This window comes from Aethina tumida, chromosome 5 (genome assembly GCF_024364675.1).
Source record: "Aethina tumida isolate Nest 87 chromosome 5, icAetTumi1.1, whole genome shotgun sequence".
NCBI classification, from domain to species: Eukaryota; Metazoa; Arthropoda; class Insecta; order Coleoptera; family Nitidulidae; genus Aethina; species Aethina tumida.
In genome coordinates this window covers 19,471,039-19,491,944 of record NC_065439.1, presented here as the reverse complement: position 1 = coordinate 19,491,944, position 20,906 = coordinate 19,471,039, and the positions used below count along the sequence as shown (strand labels likewise).

General features: G+C 30.2%; 3 protein-coding genes across 4 annotated transcripts in view; 1 reads left to right on the top strand and 2 right to left on the bottom strand.

Annotated features, from left to right (window-relative positions):
• Positions 1 to 15,579, bottom strand: part of LOC109596199 (MAP kinase-interacting serine/threonine-protein kinase 1-like) — a 67,314-nt gene extending 51,735 nt beyond the window's left edge. The window contains exon 1 of the mRNA XM_020011696.2: positions 15,358 to 15,579. Coding sequence (XP_019867255.2) covers positions 15,358 to 15,564 — 207 coding nt within the window. The 5' untranslated portion in view covers positions 15,565 to 15,579. The remainder of the gene's footprint in view (positions 1 to 15,357) is intronic.
• LOC109596185 (prolyl 3-hydroxylase OGFOD1) lies at positions 766 to 20,654 on the top strand. 2 transcript variants are annotated; one of them, XM_020011683.2, is made up of 8 exons: positions 766 to 957; positions 18,514 to 18,623; positions 18,678 to 18,869; positions 18,925 to 19,298; positions 19,352 to 19,633; positions 19,688 to 19,991; positions 20,044 to 20,255; positions 20,310 to 20,654. In XM_020011683.2, exons 2-8 carry the CDS (start codon positions 18,614 to 18,616, stop codon positions 20,571 to 20,573), a joined length of 1,638 nt encoding a protein of 545 aa, XP_019867242.2. In that variant the 5' UTR covers positions 766 to 957; positions 18,514 to 18,613; the 3' UTR covers positions 20,574 to 20,654. The 2 variants fall into 2 exon arrangements, with proteins under 2 accessions (XP_019867242.2, XP_049823656.1); XM_049967699.1 differs by lacking the exon at positions 18,514 to 18,623 and having other exon boundaries at positions 767 to 957.
• Positions 17,002 to 17,763, bottom strand: LOC109596168 (E3 ubiquitin-protein ligase sina-like). Its single transcript, XM_049967958.1, has one exon. The coding sequence runs from the start codon at positions 17,761 to 17,763 to the stop codon at positions 17,002 to 17,004; it is 762 nt and encodes a 253-aa protein (XP_049823915.1).
• Positions 20,655 to 20,906: the final 252 nt, after the last annotated feature.

The window sequence follows — 20,906 nt, the reverse complement described above, 5'->3', positions numbered from 1 at the left end:
AATTATAATCATTTCATTATGCCATTTTTAATTTGTTTAAGTACGGACACCGTTTACGTTCAGCGAAAAGAGATGTCTAATAACAGTTGGGGGCGGGTTGTTAAAAAAAAAAAAATAATAATAAAAATTATGTAAGTGGATAATTACGGTGGCGATTAAAATTCAAATACGCCAGTTTGCTGTGTAATGATGTATTGTACAGCCTTTCACCCATTCATTCCCACATACGGCCGATTAAGTGGATGCATTTGCTTTGTGTGAACGACCTCCATCTTCCACAAGCAAAAACTGCACTCATTCTGAATACATACGAGCGTTAATGTCACAGCAAATATTTATTTGTGTCCGCGCATTCCAGTTATGTCTTTGTTACATTGTATTAATTAATCACGTATCTTAAAATGTAAACAATGCTCATGCGAACTTACCAATAAAGTTCTGATGCGTAACGTCTTGATTAAAGGCTATTTTAATATTTATAAATTTATCTGGAAAAACAGGAAATTGTTTTATTTTGTGGCAACCACAATAAAATTAAAACAACTATTTAATTGGTTGAATGATTTATACAATTTTATTAAAAATTTGTGTTCTTCACTACAATATTTGGGAAATGTGGTCAGCGTTGTATCGAATACATAGCCTGATTTTCTGTTGTTTACGCGTCCTGCATTTTGTTGCCGGTAAAATTATACAAATTGTGATAATTTAAACAAAACAAGCGTTTAAAAGTCGTATTTGAGTGGTGAGTGATGGAATGCATGAATAATAGCGGTGCTTTTCAGTCAGTTTAGTATTGGGGTGAAGAAAAAAAATATTACTTGGAGAATGTAGTAGTTAAAAACTGAGAAAAACAGACAGAATAACTTGTTTAATTTATACAATTACTGATGTATGTGTGTTTCAATTATGTTTATTCAGAACGAGACTAGTTAACAAGGAAACTGGCAACGCAAAGTAAGTGTTTAAAAACTTTTTTACTCTCTTCATTTAAGTCACTATTGACGAAATGCGGTCTTGAATGTTTTAGTCCTGGAATGAAGTTAGTTTCAAGTTGGTTGTTAATTAAATGATAGGACAGTTAACTCTCAACATCTCTGGTATTCTTGGTCGTAGAAAAAGTATAGAATTCAGTTCGTTTTATGAACTTTTCTGAACACAAAATTTAACTAATCACTCATGACTAAAATATAGTTGTTAAATCTTACTTCATAATATATCTACTATTTTCTGATCACATCTTAAAACACCATTTATTAGTACATTTTTACAACCCTAAGTGACTTTTTAAATACACATCGACAAATTATGGTCTTCTATGCTTTAGACACAGGTTGGAATTAACTGAATGACAGTTCACACACAGACTGAAGTTAGCTTGATGTTAGTTGTTAATTAAATGACAGCACAGTTAACTCTCAATATCTCTGGTATTCTTGGTCGTATAAAAAGTATAGAATTCAGTTCGTTTTCTGAACTTTTCTGGACCCAAGATTTAACTAAACACTCATGACTAAAATATAGTTTTTAAAACTTACTTTATAAAATATCTACTATTTTCTATTCACAACTTTAAAACACCACTTATTAGTACATTTTTACAACCCTAAGTGACTTTTTAAATACACATTGACAAATTATGGTTTTCTATGCTTTAGACACAGGTTGGAATTAACTGAATGACAGTTCACACACAGACTGAAGTTAGCTTGATGTTACTTGTTAATTAAATGATAATACAGTTAACTATCAATACCTCTGGTATTCTTGGTCGTAGAAAAAGTATAGAATTCAGTTCGTTTTATGAATTTTTCTGGACACAAGATTTAACTAAACACTTGTGACTAAAATATATTTTTTAAAACTTACTTTATAAAATATCTACTATTTTCTAATCACATCTTTAAAACACCATTTATTAGTACATTTTTACAACCTTAAGTGACCTTTTAAATACACATTGGCAAATTATGGTTTACTATGCTTTAGACACAGGTTGGAATTAACTGAATGACAGTTCACACACAGACTGAAGTTAGCTTGATGTTAGTTGTTAATTAAATGATAGCACAGTTAACTCTCAATATCTCTGGTATTCTTGGTCGTATAAAAAGTATAGAATTCAGTTCGTTTTCTGAACTTTTCTGGACCCAAGATTTAACTAAACACTCATGACTAAAATATAGTTTTTAAAACTTACTTTATAAAATATCTACTATTTTCTATTCACAACTTTAAAACACCACTTATTAGTACATTTTTACAACCCTAAGTGACTTTTTAAATACACATCGACAAATTATGGTTTTCTATGCTTTAGACACAGGTTGGAATTAACTGAATGACAGTTCACACACAGACTGAAGTTAGCTTGATGTTACTTGTTAATTAAATGATAATACAGTTAACTATCAATACCTCTGGTATTCTTGGTCGTAGAAAAAGTATAGAATTCAGTTCGTTTTATGAACTTTTCTGGACACAAGATTTAACTAAACACTTGTGACTAAAATATATTTTTTAAAACTTACTTTATAAAATATCTACTATTTTCTAATCACATCTTTAAAACACCATTTATTAGTACATTTTTACAACCTTAAGTGACCTTTTAAATACACATTGGCAAATTATGGTTTACTATGCTTTAGACACAGGTTGGAATTAACTGAATGACAGTTCACACACAGACTGAAGTTAGCTTGATGTTAGTTGTTAATTAAATGATAGCACAGTTAACTCTCAATATCTCTGGTATTCTTGGTCGTATAAAAAGTATAGAATTCAGTTCGTTTTCTGAACTTTTCTGGACCCAAGATTTAACTAAACACTCATGACTAAAATATAGTTTTTAAAACTTACTTTATAAAATATCTACTATTTTCTATTCACAACTTTAAAACACCACTTATTAGTACATTTTTACAACCCTAAGTGACTTTTTAAATACACATCGACAAATTATGGTCTTCTATGCTTTAGACACAGGTTGGAATTAACTGAATGACAGTTCACACACAGACTGAAGTTAGCTTGATGTTAGTTGTTAATTAAATGATAGCACAGTTAACTCTCAATATCTCTGGTATTCTTGGTCGTATAAAAAGTATAGAATTCAGTTTGTTTTATGAACTTTTCTGGACATAAGATTTAACTAAACACTCGTGACTAAAATATAGTTTTTAAAACTTACTTTATAAATATCTACTATTTTCTAATCACATTTTTAAAACACCATTTATTAGTACATTTTTACAACCCTAAGTGACCTTTTAAATATACATTGACAAATTATGGTTTTCTATGCTTTAGACACAGGTTGGTGTTAACTGAATGACAATTTACACACAGGTTGAAGTTAGCTTTATGTTATTTGTTATTTAAATGATAATACAGTTAACTCCCAATATCTCTGGTATTCTTGGTCGTATAAAAAGTATAGAATTCAGTTCGTTTTCTGAACTTTTCTGGACCCAAGATTTAACTAAACACTCATGACTAAAATATAGTTTTTAAAACTTACTTTATAAAATATCTACTATTTTCTATTCACAACTTTAAAACACCACTTATTAGTACATTTTTACAACCCTAAGTGACTTTTTAAATACACATCGACAAATTATGGTCTTCTATGCTTTAGACACAGGTTGGAATTAACTGAATGACAGTTCACACACAGACTGAAGTTAGCTTGATGTTAGTTGTTAATTAAATGATAGCACAGTTAACTCTCAATATCTCTGGTATTCTTGGTCGTATAAAAAGTATAGAATTCAGTTCGTTTTATGAACTTTTCTGGACCCAAGATTTAACTAAACACTCATGACTAAAATATAGTTTTTAAAACTTACTTTATAAAATATCTACTATTTTCTAATCACATCTTTAAAACACCATTTATTAGTACATTTTTACAACCTTAAGTGACCTTTTAAATACACATTGGCAAATTATGGTTTACTATGCTTTAGACACAGGTTGGAATTAACTGAATGACAGTTCACACACAGACTGAAGTTAGCTTGATGTTAGTTGTTAATTAAATGATAGCACAGTTAACTCTTAATATCTCTGGTATTCTTGGTCGTATAAAAAGTATAGAATTCAGTTCGTTTTATGAACTTTTCTGGACCCAAGATTTAACTAAACACTCATGACTAAAATATAGTTTTTAAAACTTACTTTATAAAATATCTACTATTTTCTAATCACATCTTTAAAACACCATTTATTAGTACATTTTTACAACCTTAAGTGACCTTTTAAATACACATTGGCAAATTATGGTTTACTATGCTTTAGACACAGGTTGGAATTAACTGAATGACAGTTCACACACAGACTGAAGTTAGCTTGATGTTAGTTGTTAATTAAATGATAGCACAGTTAACTCTCAATATCTCTGGTATTCTTGGTCGTATAAAAAGTATAGAATTCAGTTCGTTTTATGAACTTTTCTGGACCCAAGATTTAACTAAACACTCATGACTAAAATATAGTTTTTAAAACTTACTTTATAAAATATCTACTATTTTCTAATCACATCTTTAAAACACCATTTATTAGTACATTTTTACAACCTTAAGTGACCTTTTAAATACACATTGGCAAATTATGGTTTACTATGCTTTAGGCACAGGTTGGAATTAACTGAATGGCAGTTCACACACAGACTGAAGTTAGCTTGATGTTAGTTGTTAATTAAATGATAGCACAGTTAACTCTCAATATCTCTGGTATTCTTGGTCGTATAAAAAGTATAGAATTCAGTTCGTTTTATGAACCCAAGATTTAACTAAACACTCATGACTAAAATATAGTTTTTAAAACTTACTTTATAAAATATCTACTATTTTCTATTCACAACTTTAAAACACCACTTATTAGTACATTTTTACAACCCTAAGTGACTTTTTAAATACACATCGACAAATTATGGTTTACTATGCTTTAGACACAGGTTGGAATTAACTGAATGACAGTTCACACACAGACTGAAGTTAGCTTGATGTTAGTTGTTAATTAAATGATAGCACAGTTAACTCTCAATATCTCTGGTATTCTTGGTCGTATAAAAAGTATAGAATTCAGTTCGTTTTATGAACTTTTCTGGACATAAGATTTAACTAAACACTCGTGACTAAAATATGGTTTTTAAAACTTACTTTATAAAATATCTACTATTTTCTATTCACAACTTTAAAACACCACTTATTAGTACATTTTTACAACCCTAAGTGACTTTTTAAATACACATTGACAAATTATGGTTTTCTATGCTTTAGACACAGGTTGGAATTAACTGAATGACAGTTCACACACAGACTGAAGTTAGCTTGATGTTAGTTGTTAATTAAATGATAGCACAGTTAACTCTCAATATCTCTGGTATTCTTGGTCGTATAAAAAGTATAGAATTCAGTTCGTTTTATGAACTTTTCTGGACATAAGATTTAACTAAACACTCGTGACTAAAATATAGTTTTTAAAACTTACTTTATAAATATCTACTATTTTCTAATCACATTTTTAAAACACCATTTATTAGTACATTTTTACAACCCTAAGTGACCTTTTAAATATACATTGACAAATTATGGTTTTCTATGCTTTAGACACAGGTTGGTGTTAACTGAATGACACACAGGTTGAATTACACACAGGTTGAAGTTAGCTTTATGTTATTTGTTATTTAAATGATAATACAGTTAACTCCCAATATCTCTGGGATTCTTGGTCGTAGAAAAAGTATAGAATTCAGTTCGTTTTATGAACTTTTCTGGACACAAGATTTAACTAAACACTCGTGACTAAAATATAGTTTTTAAAACTTACTTTATAAAATATCTATTTTCTAATCACATTTTTAAAACACCATTTATTAGTACATTTTTACAACCCTAAGTGACCTTTTAAATATACATTGACAAATTATGGTTTTCTATGCTTTAGACACAGGTTGGTGTTAACTGAATGACAATTTACACACAGGTTGAAGTTAGCTTTATGTTATTTGTTATTTAAATGATAATACAGTAACTAGTACACTAGTAACTAAAATACAGCTTTTAAAACTTACTTTATAATATATCCACTATTTACTAATGACATCTTTAAAACACCATTTAATAGTACTTTTTTACAACCCTAAGTGACCTTTTAAATACACATTGACAAGTTATGGTTTTGTATGCTTTAGACACAGGTGAAAGTTATGAGCTTGTCTGTTTACTCATAGGCTGAAGCTAGTTTCACGTTAGTTGTTAATGAATGATAGTTGACTCTCAATATCTTTAGCATTCCTGGTCGTTGAAAAAGTATACAATATATAGTTGGTTATGTAAACATCTCTGAAAACATTGCGTTCATAAAACTTGTCACATAATATATTATTAGTTAAATTGGGGCTGATAAATTAATTTTATGTTTCTAAAATTAGTAGTGATAAGTTGTTTATAAATCTCTATTGCCATCTATAAACTGTTTCTGATTAGAAGGGTCAACATTATTGTTTTTTTTATGTACACCTTATAAATATGTTGACGATACATATTTAAATACCTGTATCTGTTATAATTGGCATCTTAAAATAACACCTTGCCTATGTTAACCTAATGTTAAATCAGGTATTGAATGTGCTCCAAGCATTCCATGTTGTCCATGTCTCGCAATCTAATAACCGACGTCATTGTTGCGTTAATTATTGCTATCTGGTTAATAATAGTGCGGTGCAGTTCGCTTGCAGGAATACGATGGTGAAAGAAGTCGCACTTCCGCGATCCTCGGCCAAAAATCTATTCTGGTCATGCGCTAGCCGTGAGGTCCGACCTATTATTTATAAATTTTACGGAAAATCCGTTCGCCTCCACGTTAAATATAGTCCGGGCTATTTGATCGGGTGCCAGACCATAGACAAGACAATATTATTTATAATATTCGAAGAACCGTTATTTATGTCGATTACTGCGATTTCGTCCTTTTCTTTTTTTTAATTTTAAACAGAAAAAATGTGAACGAACGTATTAGTTTTAATTTGTGTTGCGGAAATGGTTCGTGTGGAAGATTTACTGCTGGTTATTTTCGTCTTAGGGGCGGCTGGACCGTGTCTGGATTTGCACACGTTCGTAATTTGAGTGGCACGTTTGAAAAGTTTATGTCTGATAAAAAAATGTCAAGGCCGATAGTGCTACTATAACGTAAAGGTTGGACAGAATTTTAATTTATGTTTTACGATTTGATGTCCATTTATTATTATTTTTTATATATATGGTGTCTAGATTTTGTCTAGACAATTTTTTGAAAACGATCAAAAAGTTATTCTTATACAACAGTAAATACTAAAACCCCATATTAAAATTTGGTTTTATTATCTATTATAAATAGATACTTTTATAATAGATGGAAAAAGCTCCAGTAAAAAAGTAGAATAAAACCAAGAACCAGTACAAAGATTCCAAAAAATCATGTTCTACAAGATATTCTTGAAGATGGCTGTTCTGTCCAATAAATCTTGTAGATTTCTGCATTGTGATAAATGTACTATGTACATATATATATATATATATATATATATATATATATATATATATATATATAGATATATATATATATATATTTTTCTACTATATAGTCCAGTAGATAAGTGTAAATTAAGTTAATAAGTATTTAAAGAATAAGACAACCATCAAGAAGAATCTACAAATAAAAATGAACAAATAAATTAGTCTTAAATATTGTAGTAAATAATAAACTTTATTATTCAACACTGAAGGATTCGACAATCAAAATGAAATGTGGAAGATCTCTATGTCAGAAAATAACGACTAAAATATTCCAATTAGGTTGTTAGTTGTTACGTTCAATAAATCTTGTACATTTCTAAATTGTGACATATACACAATATTTTTCAAATATTCCCAAATACAAAAACTATTTTTCTACTGCCTAGTCTAGTTTGAAACATAAATGTCAATTAAATTAAAAAGTATTCAAATAACAAGGCAACCATCAAGAATAATCTACAACTAAGAATCCACAAATTAATTTTCAATATTATAATAAGTAATTAATTTTATTATTCAACAATGATGGCAATACGACAAAATTAAATTTCTAGACTGTGATTTATACACAAAATTTTTCAAATATTTCCAAAGATAAAATGTATTTTTGTACTGTCTAGTTTGAAATACAAATGTAAATTAAGTTAATAAGTATTTAATAATAAGACCATTATCAAGAAGAATCTACAAACAAGAATCCACATAATAATTTAATTTTCTATATTATAGTAAGTAATAAAATTTATTATTCAACGTTGATGGCATTCGGCAATGAAAATGAAATATGGATGACCTGTATAGTATACTCCTAAAGACAAAATCTATATTTCTATTTAATAATAAGACAAATATCAAGAAGAATTCGCAAACAAGAATCCATATAATAATTTAATTTTCTATATTATAGTAAGTAATAAACTTTATTATTCAACGTTGATGGCATTCGACAATGAAAACGAAATATGGATGACCTGTATAGTATATTCCTAAAGACAAAATCTATATTTCTTCTGTTTAGTCTAGTTTGAAACATAAATGTAAATTAAGTTAATAAGTATTTAATAATAAGACAACTATCAAGAAGAATCTACAAACAAGAATCCATATAATAATTTAATTTTCTATATTATAGTAAATAATAAAGTTTATTATTCAACGTTAATGGCATTCGACAATGAAAATGTAGTATGGATGACCTGTATAGTATATTCCTAAAGATAAAATCTATATTTCTTCTGTTTAGTCTAGTTTGAAACATAAATGTAAATTAAGTTAATAAGTATTTAATAATAAGACCATCATCAAGAAGAATCTACAAACAAGAATCCACATAATTTAATTTTCTATATTATAGTAAGTAATAAAATTTATTATTCAACGTTGATGGCAATCGACAATGAAAATGAAATATGGATGACCTGTATAGTATATTCCTAAAGGCAAAATCTATATTTCTTCTGTTTAGTCTAGTTTGAAACATAAATGTAAATTAAGTTAATAAGTATTTAATAATAAGACAACTATCAAGAAGAATCTACAAACAAGAATCCATATAATAATTTAATTTTCTATATTATAGTAAATAATAAAGTTTATTATTCAACGTTAATGGCATTCGACAATAAAAATGTAGTATGGATGACCTGTATAGTATATTCCTAAAGATAAAATCTATATTTCTTCTGTTTAGTCTAGTTTGAAACATAAATGTAAATTAAGTTAATAAGTATTTAATAATAAGACCATCATCAAGAAGAATCTACAAACAAGAATCCACATAATTTAATTTTCTATATTATAGTAAGTAATAAAATTTATTATTCAACGTTGATGGCAATCGACAATGAAAATGAAATATGGATGACCTGTATAGTATATTCCTAAAGGCAAAATCTATATTTCTTCTGTTTAGTCTAGTTTGAAACATAAATGTAAATTAAGTTAATAAGTATTTAATAATAAGACAACTATCAAGAAGAATATACAAACAAGAATCCATATAATAATTTAATTTTCTATATTATAGTAAATAATAAAGTTTATTATTCAACGTTGATGGCAATCGACAATGAAAATGAAATATGGGGGACCTATATATCAGAAAATAACGATTATAAAATACTAACTAGTTATTAGCTATTCTTCCCAGTAAATCTTGCGGCTTTCTACGTTTTGACATTTATTAAATGTCTTTCAAATATCGCAAAAAATTCATAGTATTTGCTGTATATATATTTATTTTTTTGGTCCTATATTTGTTATCTGTTGTTAAGATAGCTGACGATCTGGTTATTTTTTAAGCCGATTAGATAATTTTCAGTTACCTATAAAATAGCACAGTAGAATTCCTTATGATATAAACAAAATTCAAAAATGCATTAATATAGATGTGTTCCAAATTATGTTAATTTCATTAGATTATAAACAGATAAAGAGGAAAATATATAATGATGCAGGGAAATAAGTAAATTTTAAAATGTATTTATTCTTCATGTTATTTTCATAGAGAGACTGTAAATCTTATACATAATCCATTTTTAAATACCTAGGTTCATTCTATCTATTTTCCTCGAATTAAGAACGACTATGTCCACCCTGTATATTCTACAACACATTTATTTATAGAAAATAAAACATGTGAGACAGAAATGAATATTTTAATATAAACGAACCGGACAACAAACAAACGTCTATTAGTTTTAAAAATTAATTTATTTTTATCTGCGCACGTTTCATTTTGGCTGGCGAAAAAAAAATGGTCCAAGGTCCCTCTTGCAATAAATCAAGGCACGCGCCTCCGACTCCCAGACCGACGTTTTAACATCGCAAATTACCAACGCCTCAGAAATTCTCCCCGGCCACCTTAATTTAATATTTGGCCACGTTTTTCATGGAATCGGTCGGAAAAAAATACGACGCAGATTCAGACGGCGTGGACCGGAAAAGTTCGTAGTGGGAACACGAAAACTGGTTTCGATTCGGTACACCTTATCGGAACGGATCCAAGGTCGGACCTGCGTGTCCCCACATGCAACCGTTTTTTTTTTTTTTTTTGACTCCACCACGATTTCCATACGTCGAAGAACCCACCGGAAACGGTAGCTTCTGCGTCTGCGATGATTTATGTCGCCCGGGGTGCGAATGGAAATCGGACCGGTGTGAAAAACGCTCTGGATTGTTGCGCACAACGGTTCTTAAAAACTGGCGAGAGAAAGGACTAATGAATATAATTATCTCGGCAATTAAAAGGAATACATAACTCGGAGGCTGATTTGATGAGGTTTTTAATTCGGCTTCCTCGATTCAAGGATAATGAGTCGGGTTGCGGGGCAAAATGGCTAATAGGAAACGCGTATTTAAATCCAACGCTTGGACTGCTGGTGCACATGTTGTCTGCGTTGACGATGTTATACTGGGTATTTTTGGATGTGCATTAATTCGAAAATACGTCGCCGAACAATGGACGCTGGACGTTGGCCAGCATCGTTTAATGGTATCTGGTGACATGAAATTGTTTTATTTTTGGAAAGGTGAGAAAGAGTTATTTCAGTCGGGAACCGAGGCGTTCTTATCACAAAAAGGACAAGGTTAACGAAATGCTAAATAAAAGTAGTCCAATTCAACTAAATCAAATCAAATCAGTCTGACATTTGTTGATGTCGAAACTCTTTCGATAGTTTGTCTGGTATTTGTGAAAGACTTGTTTTAATTGGGACTAATTGTGTTTTTGATTAAAAATGATATCCTGGCAGGGACATCTGTTTCCTGTAAATTGTAACAATTTTAATATGACAATAAATCATTGTTAGTATTGCCCATAATATCTGGAATTTCTTCATTTTTTACATTTTGAATATTGAAAAAAGTACTAAAATATAATAGACATACATTCCAAGTACTTTGTCCAGCTATTTTTTTTAAAATAATATACAAAAACTGAAGCAAAAATAATATTTTGGATGAAATTTTCAAATATTCCAAGTGTTATGGCCAATACTGTAAGAAAGTTAAATCCATTTATTCGTTTTAAACTCGGGGTTCACCTGAGTTTATGAATAATTACTGATAAACGTTTGTTATGTTTGTTTTACACTAATGATAAGAAAGGTGGGTAAATAAACAAGCATTCCATAATCTTGTATTTAAAACGCGCCTTCAGAATATGAATTTTTAATAAATACATATCTGCCGTTTATAATTATTTAAAGTTATGTAAGTGTTAATTTAGCTTGGGAACAAATACGCTCGTAAACACTATAAATTAAATTATAGTGGAAATAAATCATCAGTATTTAAAAAACAAGATAGCATTTATCAATAAAAAATATGATAACAAAACACGCGATTTTAATTAATAAACAATGAAAATACCTTTTTTGCACATAAATAGTTTCTCCACTAACATTTTTAATAATTTAATTAGTAATTAAACTGCAAAAAAGTAACATTTGTCCTAACCTAATGTAACTTGACACAACAAAGAATAATGTTCGTTGTGCTGAGGCTTAAAAACAAAATCCAATTTCAGATGTTCAGTGAAATTTTAAACATTCCATAAACATAAAAAAACTGTGTTGTCGTATTAAAACAGTAAATAAAACTTCAAAGTAGCAAAGTGCCATTATACAGAAACGGACAGAAATAGAAGTTACATTTACATATCGCGAAGCCTTCCATGTAAAGGGCTTAAAACTTACGAGAACTTCCTCGAGAAATATAAGTGGGAGGAACAAAAAAAATAATGCACAAATAACGTGCTATAATAAAATTGTCGTTAGCTTTTTTTGTTTTTCACATACTAAATATTTATGTTTTAATAAAACGTAAATACATTATATAATAATAATAATCATGTGCTGTATATTTTTATTAAATAAACATGTTTGTCCCAAATACTCGAGAAAAACGAGTTGGACGAATTTTTTAATAAAATAGAAATAACACTGGTTTACAGTTGAAATATAGAAACTTTCTCTCGCATTTTTTAGGGTAATTTGAGTGTGCAGGTCACGAATCTAATATATAAAATTTTGTTTGTTTCTCCTTTTGGTTTTACTCAAACCAGCGTCCAGAGTGAACAGGAAACACAATCGAAATAAATTATATTTCAATTGAAAGATTATTAAATTACATGTCTGGCAGTACTGTATTCGATCTAGTCGGATGAGAAATAGCTGATTTACGGATTAAATTTCATGCATTTTGACCATTTTCAACCATTTTTCAACAGTGAGGACGAGTCTAAATTTAATTTATAAAATAATGCATTTTCGATTCTTTGATGAAAGTTATAAAAATATGAGAAAAACAATTTTTAAAATTTAAATTTGTGGAGCTATTTTTTCTTCAGTAGAAACACGTTTTAAGCCATATCAAGCAAAATTGGATAAACAGTCAAACGTATTACTAAATTTTTCATTCATTTAAACTTTGTATATGGATGAAATGTGATTTATTGACATCCGTGTAATTTTAATAATGTGGGTGTATTTCTAATTTTAACAAAACGTGGATATTTTATTGGTCTCCAAATCATTACACTATGAAAACAATCACTTAGACGTATTCCAGGAAGATGTTAAGTAAGTTTTTATTAAAATATAAATGTTCTAATTAAATCAAAAAGATTAACACATTGCTACAAAAGTACAACGCAGATTTAGATTTTGTGATGGCCAGAGAAATAGTACTCCTGATACTACTCTGATATTTCTCCATTATTCATTTTATATCCGAGACAAAAAAATGGCTACTTAATCAAATCTTAAATAAAATAAATGCGAAATGTGGCTGATCACAGTACACTTTTGAAAAATACATATTTGTTAAATAAATACATAACATTAAACAAAATTATTAATATTTTGTTTGGTGTCCTTTGTCCGTTATAACCACCTGCAAATGGTGAGCCAAAGATGCTATTATAATCATAACCACAATTCATCTAATTCTGATGCTTTTTGGTGTTTTAATCGACATTACATGTTGTTTTACAAGTTTTCAATTGTATTTAGATCCGAACTTTACGATGATCAATCGAGAATCTCAACATTTTTAACTTTTAAACAACTTTGAACAACTTTGAATGCATACTTCATACATAAAATTTCATGTAATTGGTAATTTATCGTTGGTAAAAAGTTCCATTACATCTCTGATGGTTGTAATGGTCCTATACTATGCCAAGGAAAGGCTCCCTAAACCAAAACTTCTCCTTCACCATCTGATCTTCTATTGAACATGGATTCATCACTGCAAAATTCTGAAGGTTGATTGATACATTTTTGTGCAAACTTTTAGTCTTGTTAGAATATCCTTTTTTGATACCAATGGTTTCTTGATTGCAATATGTTCTTCCAAGTTTTGTTCATTCAGTAGATGTTCTACTAAACACACTAATATTGAATGATCGAATTAATTCATTTTTTATTTATATAGAGAACAAGAAAGGATGTCAATTTTTCCAATTTGTCTGTCAATAAATGTAGTTGTTTTTTGTTAGGACATTTTTTATTGTTTTTTCAATTAAGTGTGTTATTTCATATTTTTAACTATTTTTCGGAAGCATCATAAGTTTTTAGCGACATCAGCAATATTTAGACATATTTCAAGTTAATTATAATTTTCCTCTTCTTTAGAGAGCAATGTTTCTTTCTTCTCAAAATATAAATCCTACAGAAAATAAATTCTAACTATTACGGGAATTGCTAAATACATACGAAAAAACATAAATACATTTTAACATGCTATTTCTTTGTCCAACCAAATTAGACTATACACGTTTAAACTAATATTTCTGACGTTTATGAAATGGGTAACAAAAAAACAAAAGATTAAATAAATTATATTTTTTATTTTGATTGGACAAAATTTGAATTGAATCTTACGAAATATCTTACAAAATGTTCGATTTTAAATTTTGTGTCATTATTTGGCCACCACTGTATATGGTAATGCACAAATAATAAGCAATAGAATAATTTGTATTTGTCCTTTACGGAATAAATATTTATGTTTAAAAATGTAAATAAATTATATAATTATTACGTGCCATAAATTTTATCAAATAAACATGTTTGTTCCGTTTCTTGAGATACATAAGTTGGACGAACGAACATAATGAAATAATAAAGTCTTATGCAGGGTAAATATTTATATAATGAAAAATAAATAAGTTATATAATAATAATGTTATGAATTTTTATTAAATAAATATGTTTGTTCCAAATGTATGTACATAAAATAACTTTAATGAACTAATTTGTTCCGCCAACGCTCCGATTATAAATTCGAGAGTTTACAAACAAATACGATTAATTAAAGTGAATTTCCAAAGCTTGAAAGCCGGTTTCGAACGAGGAAAATTGAAAAATCCAAACAAAAATGATATCATAATTTAATCCCACAATTTATACATCGTAGCAATAAAATTATAAATAACATTATTTGAAACGTTGAAATAAGCCGGCTAACAACGTAAATATCGCATTTACACGATGCGCATTAAACCGGGCCCTGTTGTTCCCGCCAATCGGGCGTCCCGACCGCACCGTAAACAACGCGTTCGTTTACAAAACAGCGTGCGCAGTCCGCTCTGCTCCGCTCACTTTTCCTTTCGTTCGGGCCCCGACAAACAAAACCGCAACCGGCAACTATTCACCACCTCCGAGATCGTGCCGCAAAAATATCATGCATTAGAAACAAGGCAAGAGACGGAGGTACCGGCGAACCGCGGCAACGGTACGTTCCGGTACCCCCGAAAACTGGTGCAGAAACGGCTAAACGGACTCACCGATTCAGACTGCACTCGGACGCCCGCCATGATGCCACCCACTGACTGGTGGGGACGGTGGCGCTGCCCGAGTTCGATACCGAGGGGCCCTCTTGTAGCAAGGTCACATTGACGGAAACTACCCCTCGGCGTTGGGGTGCCGCGTCTTCGATATGGGACCGTTGAAAACGGGTGGTGACGCTGTTGTTTCGTCCTTAACAAAGTCATGCGATATGATTGTATAATGTTTTCATAGTCGGCTTCTCAGGAGAAATATTAGAATTATAAATGTCCAATTTACGATATTTTTTTTAATAAATGACAATGTGTATATTTAATTTTAAAATTATTTGTTTAGATAAATATCAATACTATGCTGCCTTGAACTCTGCAACCCACATTACACATTACACATTAGAACAATGTTTATTTTTAAGCTTCATGTAACAGGCAATCGGATATATAGACAAATACATATTTAAAAAATATATATTTTTTGATTATTAAAACAAACAAATAGTTAAAAATTCTTTAAAAATAAAAATATCAAACAGAGGGGCAGATAATTTTAAAAATATTAATAATTGAATAATGTAATGCGGTTCATTTGCGGCGGCGGTCACAGAAATAGCACAACATTTTTTCATAAAATTTTATTTATATATTATACATCTTATTTAAAATAATTGATGGCACACTCCGCCTCGCAGGTCTCCTCTACCGTCACCCTCGGTTCGAGTACCATCCCCTGCTTAGCACTTCCGCTGATTCCACCCACACAGTACTATAAGTATGCAGCCCATAATACTACTTGCGTTTCACATGAACCCTCCGACATATATTTACGTTTTGTCCACATACAATAGTATTCAGATGTCGACTGAATGAAACTTGTAAGGATATATTTCAGAAACATTTGGTGTATGTAAAAAAGAATATTCGAACAAGACTAAAAGTTTGCATGTAAATGTATGGAATATACCGTATCAAAAATGATGAGCGTGTCTACTCGCATATTGAGACGGAACATCAATACCCCTTTGTAAACAAAAAGGAAAGATATACATGCAATTATGTGGGCGGGCCGAACTGACTGGAGGGGATCATTTGGGTTTGCTGCGTTTAGCATGCGGTTCGTCTCCGCAGACGTTGTTTTTAGTATATTTTATTTAATTTTTGGGATACATTTTTATTTTGAAAAAAGTAGTTTATTTTTAGAATACTTATTTTTGTTTTTAATATACCCTCAAAAAATATTTCAATTTACAGATTGAAAATTATACAAAGTTACGGAATTTAAATGGAGCATCCGAAGAACTCGAACTACATCCCTACGCATACGGAGAGTTACTAAATGCATTCGCAAAGATTAATTTACATTGTGCGCCGGCGCGCACCAGCACGGCGCATTGTCTCTGAGAGTAGGGATTCTTACTACCGGGCAAAACTTTTCTCTCTTTGTCGTGCATCCATCTCTTACAACATCCAGACACGAAGAGCATTTTTCGTACGGTATATGACAATGTGTACACGCATCCAATTTAGATGAATTGTGCTTATTAACTGAAAAGATTGCCGATGAAGGTGAACATCGGAAGGCATAAATTGAAACAAAATACTATTACTTCTTCGTTTTGTTTATTGAAATGAGATTACAATTACAATTTAGAACTTATGTGCTTGAGGTTTTTTAAAGATTTTAACTTTGTATTTAAGACTATCACCTTCCCTGAAACCCTCAATCAACCTTACAGGTTGATTCTGTACGCTGTCCATGTTTAATTCTTCGGTAGCATATATTTTGTGAGTTGAACATACCCCATTGAAGCTGACCGACCTATTCTCCTTAAAATCCATGAAAGTTAGCTCATATTCATATGAAATATCAGTAATGATGAGGGAATAAACCCCAAACCAGAAACTTGTTTCTCCTTTTACTACGCAAAGTATGAAAAGATGACCGTCGAACTTTAGCACCTGTCTCCAACAATTGGCTCCATCGTCGAGACCCAACAAATCACAATCGTCAGGTATATCATTTCTGAAATCATGCTCCGCCTTTAAATGATCCTCCATTGTATTGTACGCACCCGACCATGAGCATCCATAAGCAGTTAACGGACATTGAAGATATCCATATCTGCACTTGCCTTCGTGTTTCATGACCTCCAATCCCTTGGCAACGACATTGCAACCGTACTCTGCGTTTTCACAGGGGAACACAAGTTTATAGTATATCCTTTCAAGGTTCAAATTTCTGAAATTGCTCTTTTTCCCTCTGCATTCTGGACATTGTTTCATACGTTGAAAGCAGGATTTGCAGCAGCTGTGGCCGGTTACGCACATTCGGATTGGTGGTTTCATGTAATCAAAGCATACTGCACACTTAAATTCGTCGATTAAATCATACATTATCTTGCTAGACATTATGATAATTAGTTGGTTGTATTAAACGTTGTACTCAACAGAAGATTTGATGAATTATGCCTATTTGGATGGATGCAATTAATATTTATATGCTTAACATTCAGGTATAAGAAAAAATTTAACATATGCTATGGATTAGGAGATTTAAGTTTAAAAGCTATACCTGGGATTATTTCTTCTGTTTTTTATATGTATTTGTATTAATTAGGATTATATTTACTTAATTTATGTTTTTAAAACAATTGGTCAATGATTAAGATACGTTAATAAATTTGTCAAACATTAATTTGTAAATGGCTGTTAATTTTAGATCAAATATTGATGAAGAATAAAAAAATATATTTATTTGTTTGTCAATTTATAAAATGTTGTCTTTTAATGGAATATTTGTTTTTCAATTTTTTTCTAATAAAAAATTGATCCCAAATAACATTTCTAAACATAATTATGTTTCAATCATAATTTTTACTGAAAATGGGGAATCTTTTTATGGAATGGTTTATTTATAGTATATTTTGAACTTTCTGAGTGCATTAACTGCTTAGATATCAGAATGTGTCTATACTCAGCCGTTAAAATTCAAATATTCTGATAATTTAACGAAATCTATAATTAAATAAAAAAATATATATATTATGCAATCTTTAATAATATATTAATAATAATAGTCCTATGAGAAATTTAAAATAAAAGTGATTGTTGGAGTAGCTCAAGTGCACCCAACATCTACTGTTATTGTCTAACTTTTAGGTTATAATTCATTTAAAAAATCATATCACACGTGAAGTAATAATACATCACATTCAATTTCGATTTGTTAATCTGGAACATCATCTAAAATCTGTCAAACATGAATAAAGGTACGTGTTAATTTAAATGAAAAAAGTTATTCTATTTGTTTGTAAACATTTCAGAAAAAAAATCCTTAAAAAGGCCCTTGGATGATGATAGCGACTCTAGTGATGAAGAAAGTGCGCTTTCGGATGAAGAGAAAATGGAATTCTTCGAAGAGTCCTCGGAAAGTGAGCCTGACTTGGAGTGTGACATTTGGGATGATGATTGTAAAGTAATATCGAAAAATTTTATTGATTCCCATATAATAGGAAGTAATAAGATAATATATCGCCACTATTTAGAAAACTTACCTATTCCACTTTTTAGGACACCTAATGCCCACTTGCAGCAGAAATCCAGAGGAACATCTATGCAAAAAAATGAAACCGACAGTTGAGATAAATGCTCATCTTGCCAACGCACCATTCATTCAGAAATTTAAAGAGTGCTTTAAGAGTAACACACACTTTCTAGATGAACATTTCGAATTGATTTCAAAACCTTTCAGAGTTTGTGTTTTTAATAACTTTTTAGATAATCCAGACATACTTAAGGAAGTTAGACAAGAGTTTTATGAACTTGACTGGAATAACAGAAACATGGACTTGTATGAGTTTTTCCAATCCAAAGATTTAAAATATTTAACTTCAGATAATATTAAAACCATACACAGTTTTCTGGAAACAACTGTAATGCCATGGGTAAGATAAACTTAAACATAACTCTGTCTTCAAACTTACACTCTTGTTGTTAGGTTTCAGAATTGACAGGATTTGAACTGACCCATATATCAACCACTTGCAGCTTATACAGCAACACCGATTATTTGCTAGTACACGATGATCAAAGGGAGGACAGAAAGGTTGCTTTCGTCTTGTATTTGACTAATGACAATGGTTGGAATAAGAGTAAAGGAGGTGCCTTGCAGTTATTGAACAAGGATGAAGCTGGACAACCTCTTGATGTTGTTAGGGATATTTTACCAGCTAATAATCAGTTGGTGATATTTCCTGTGGCAAATGACTCCTACCATCAGGTGAGAATTAATAATATTAACTAGTAACTTTTTGTAACAATTGTTATTGATTAGGTAGCTGAAGTTACCAGTTTAAATGACTGTCGCATGAGTATAAATGGTTGGTTTCACACAAAAGTGCCACCAGTCTTTGACATACCAGAATACAAGCCAACAGACAGTGCTCTATATGGAGACCATTACAGTAAGGCAAGGGAGGTGGACATTGACCTTCACAGCTGGATTTGTGATGATTACTTGGATGACCAGTCAATAAAAGTTATACAACAACACATAGAAGACAATTCTGAGATATCACTAAAGAATTATTTGAAACAGGAGCCTTTTAACGAAATTTTAAAGACCTTAAAAAGTGACGGTAAGTTCACCGTTTTCCACTTTTAAAATTCTTCTCATTGGAGTCTGTTCAGAGGTTACTTGGAAGAGACAAGGTCCATCAAATAGGTACAACTATGAAGTACTTGATTTAACCAATTTACCATATATTTTGGATAGATGCATCAGTTTATTTCAGTCCACTGAAATGTTTTCAATGTTACACAGATACACTGACTTGGAACTCACTAGTCCTACAGCAGTAATGAAGTTCGAGTTCCAAAGATGGACACCAGGCTGTTATTCCGTATGTTACATATTCAATTGGGTTTTTAATTTATTAATTAGAATATTGTTTTAGTTGTTGACTGATTATAATTGGCAGAAAAGGAATGAGTTGGATTTAATAATGTATTTTGGGTGTAAAAGTGCATCCAGTGTTATAGGAGCAAGAACTCAGTATGTGACCATAGAAGATGAAGTGCAAAATGCGTTAATAACTCTAGAACCGGAAGAGAATAATTTGAATATTGTGTACAGAGACTCGGCCAGATTTACTAAGTATTTTAGTAAGCAGAGTAGATGTCAGGAGTTTTACACGTTGATTTGTTCATATTGTGAATAAATGTATAAAGAGAAATGATTTTTTCACATAGCGTTGAAATATTTGAAGTGTATATTTATTGAATAAAACTGATGTTAAATTTTTAAATGTTTTATTATAATAATTTACTTATACATACTTATAATTTAAATATTTAATTCTTGAATAAGAATTTATTAATTAAATAATAAATTTGTTTAAACTATAAATTGTTTAATTACACCAATTATTATAATGTATCATATGTTAAGTTTAATTATTAAAATTATACTATGGTTAAATTATATTCTATTTCAGGTTTAAATTCTCATCCTTGTTATCTGAATAATAAATTTATTACTGTGTGCATTAAAT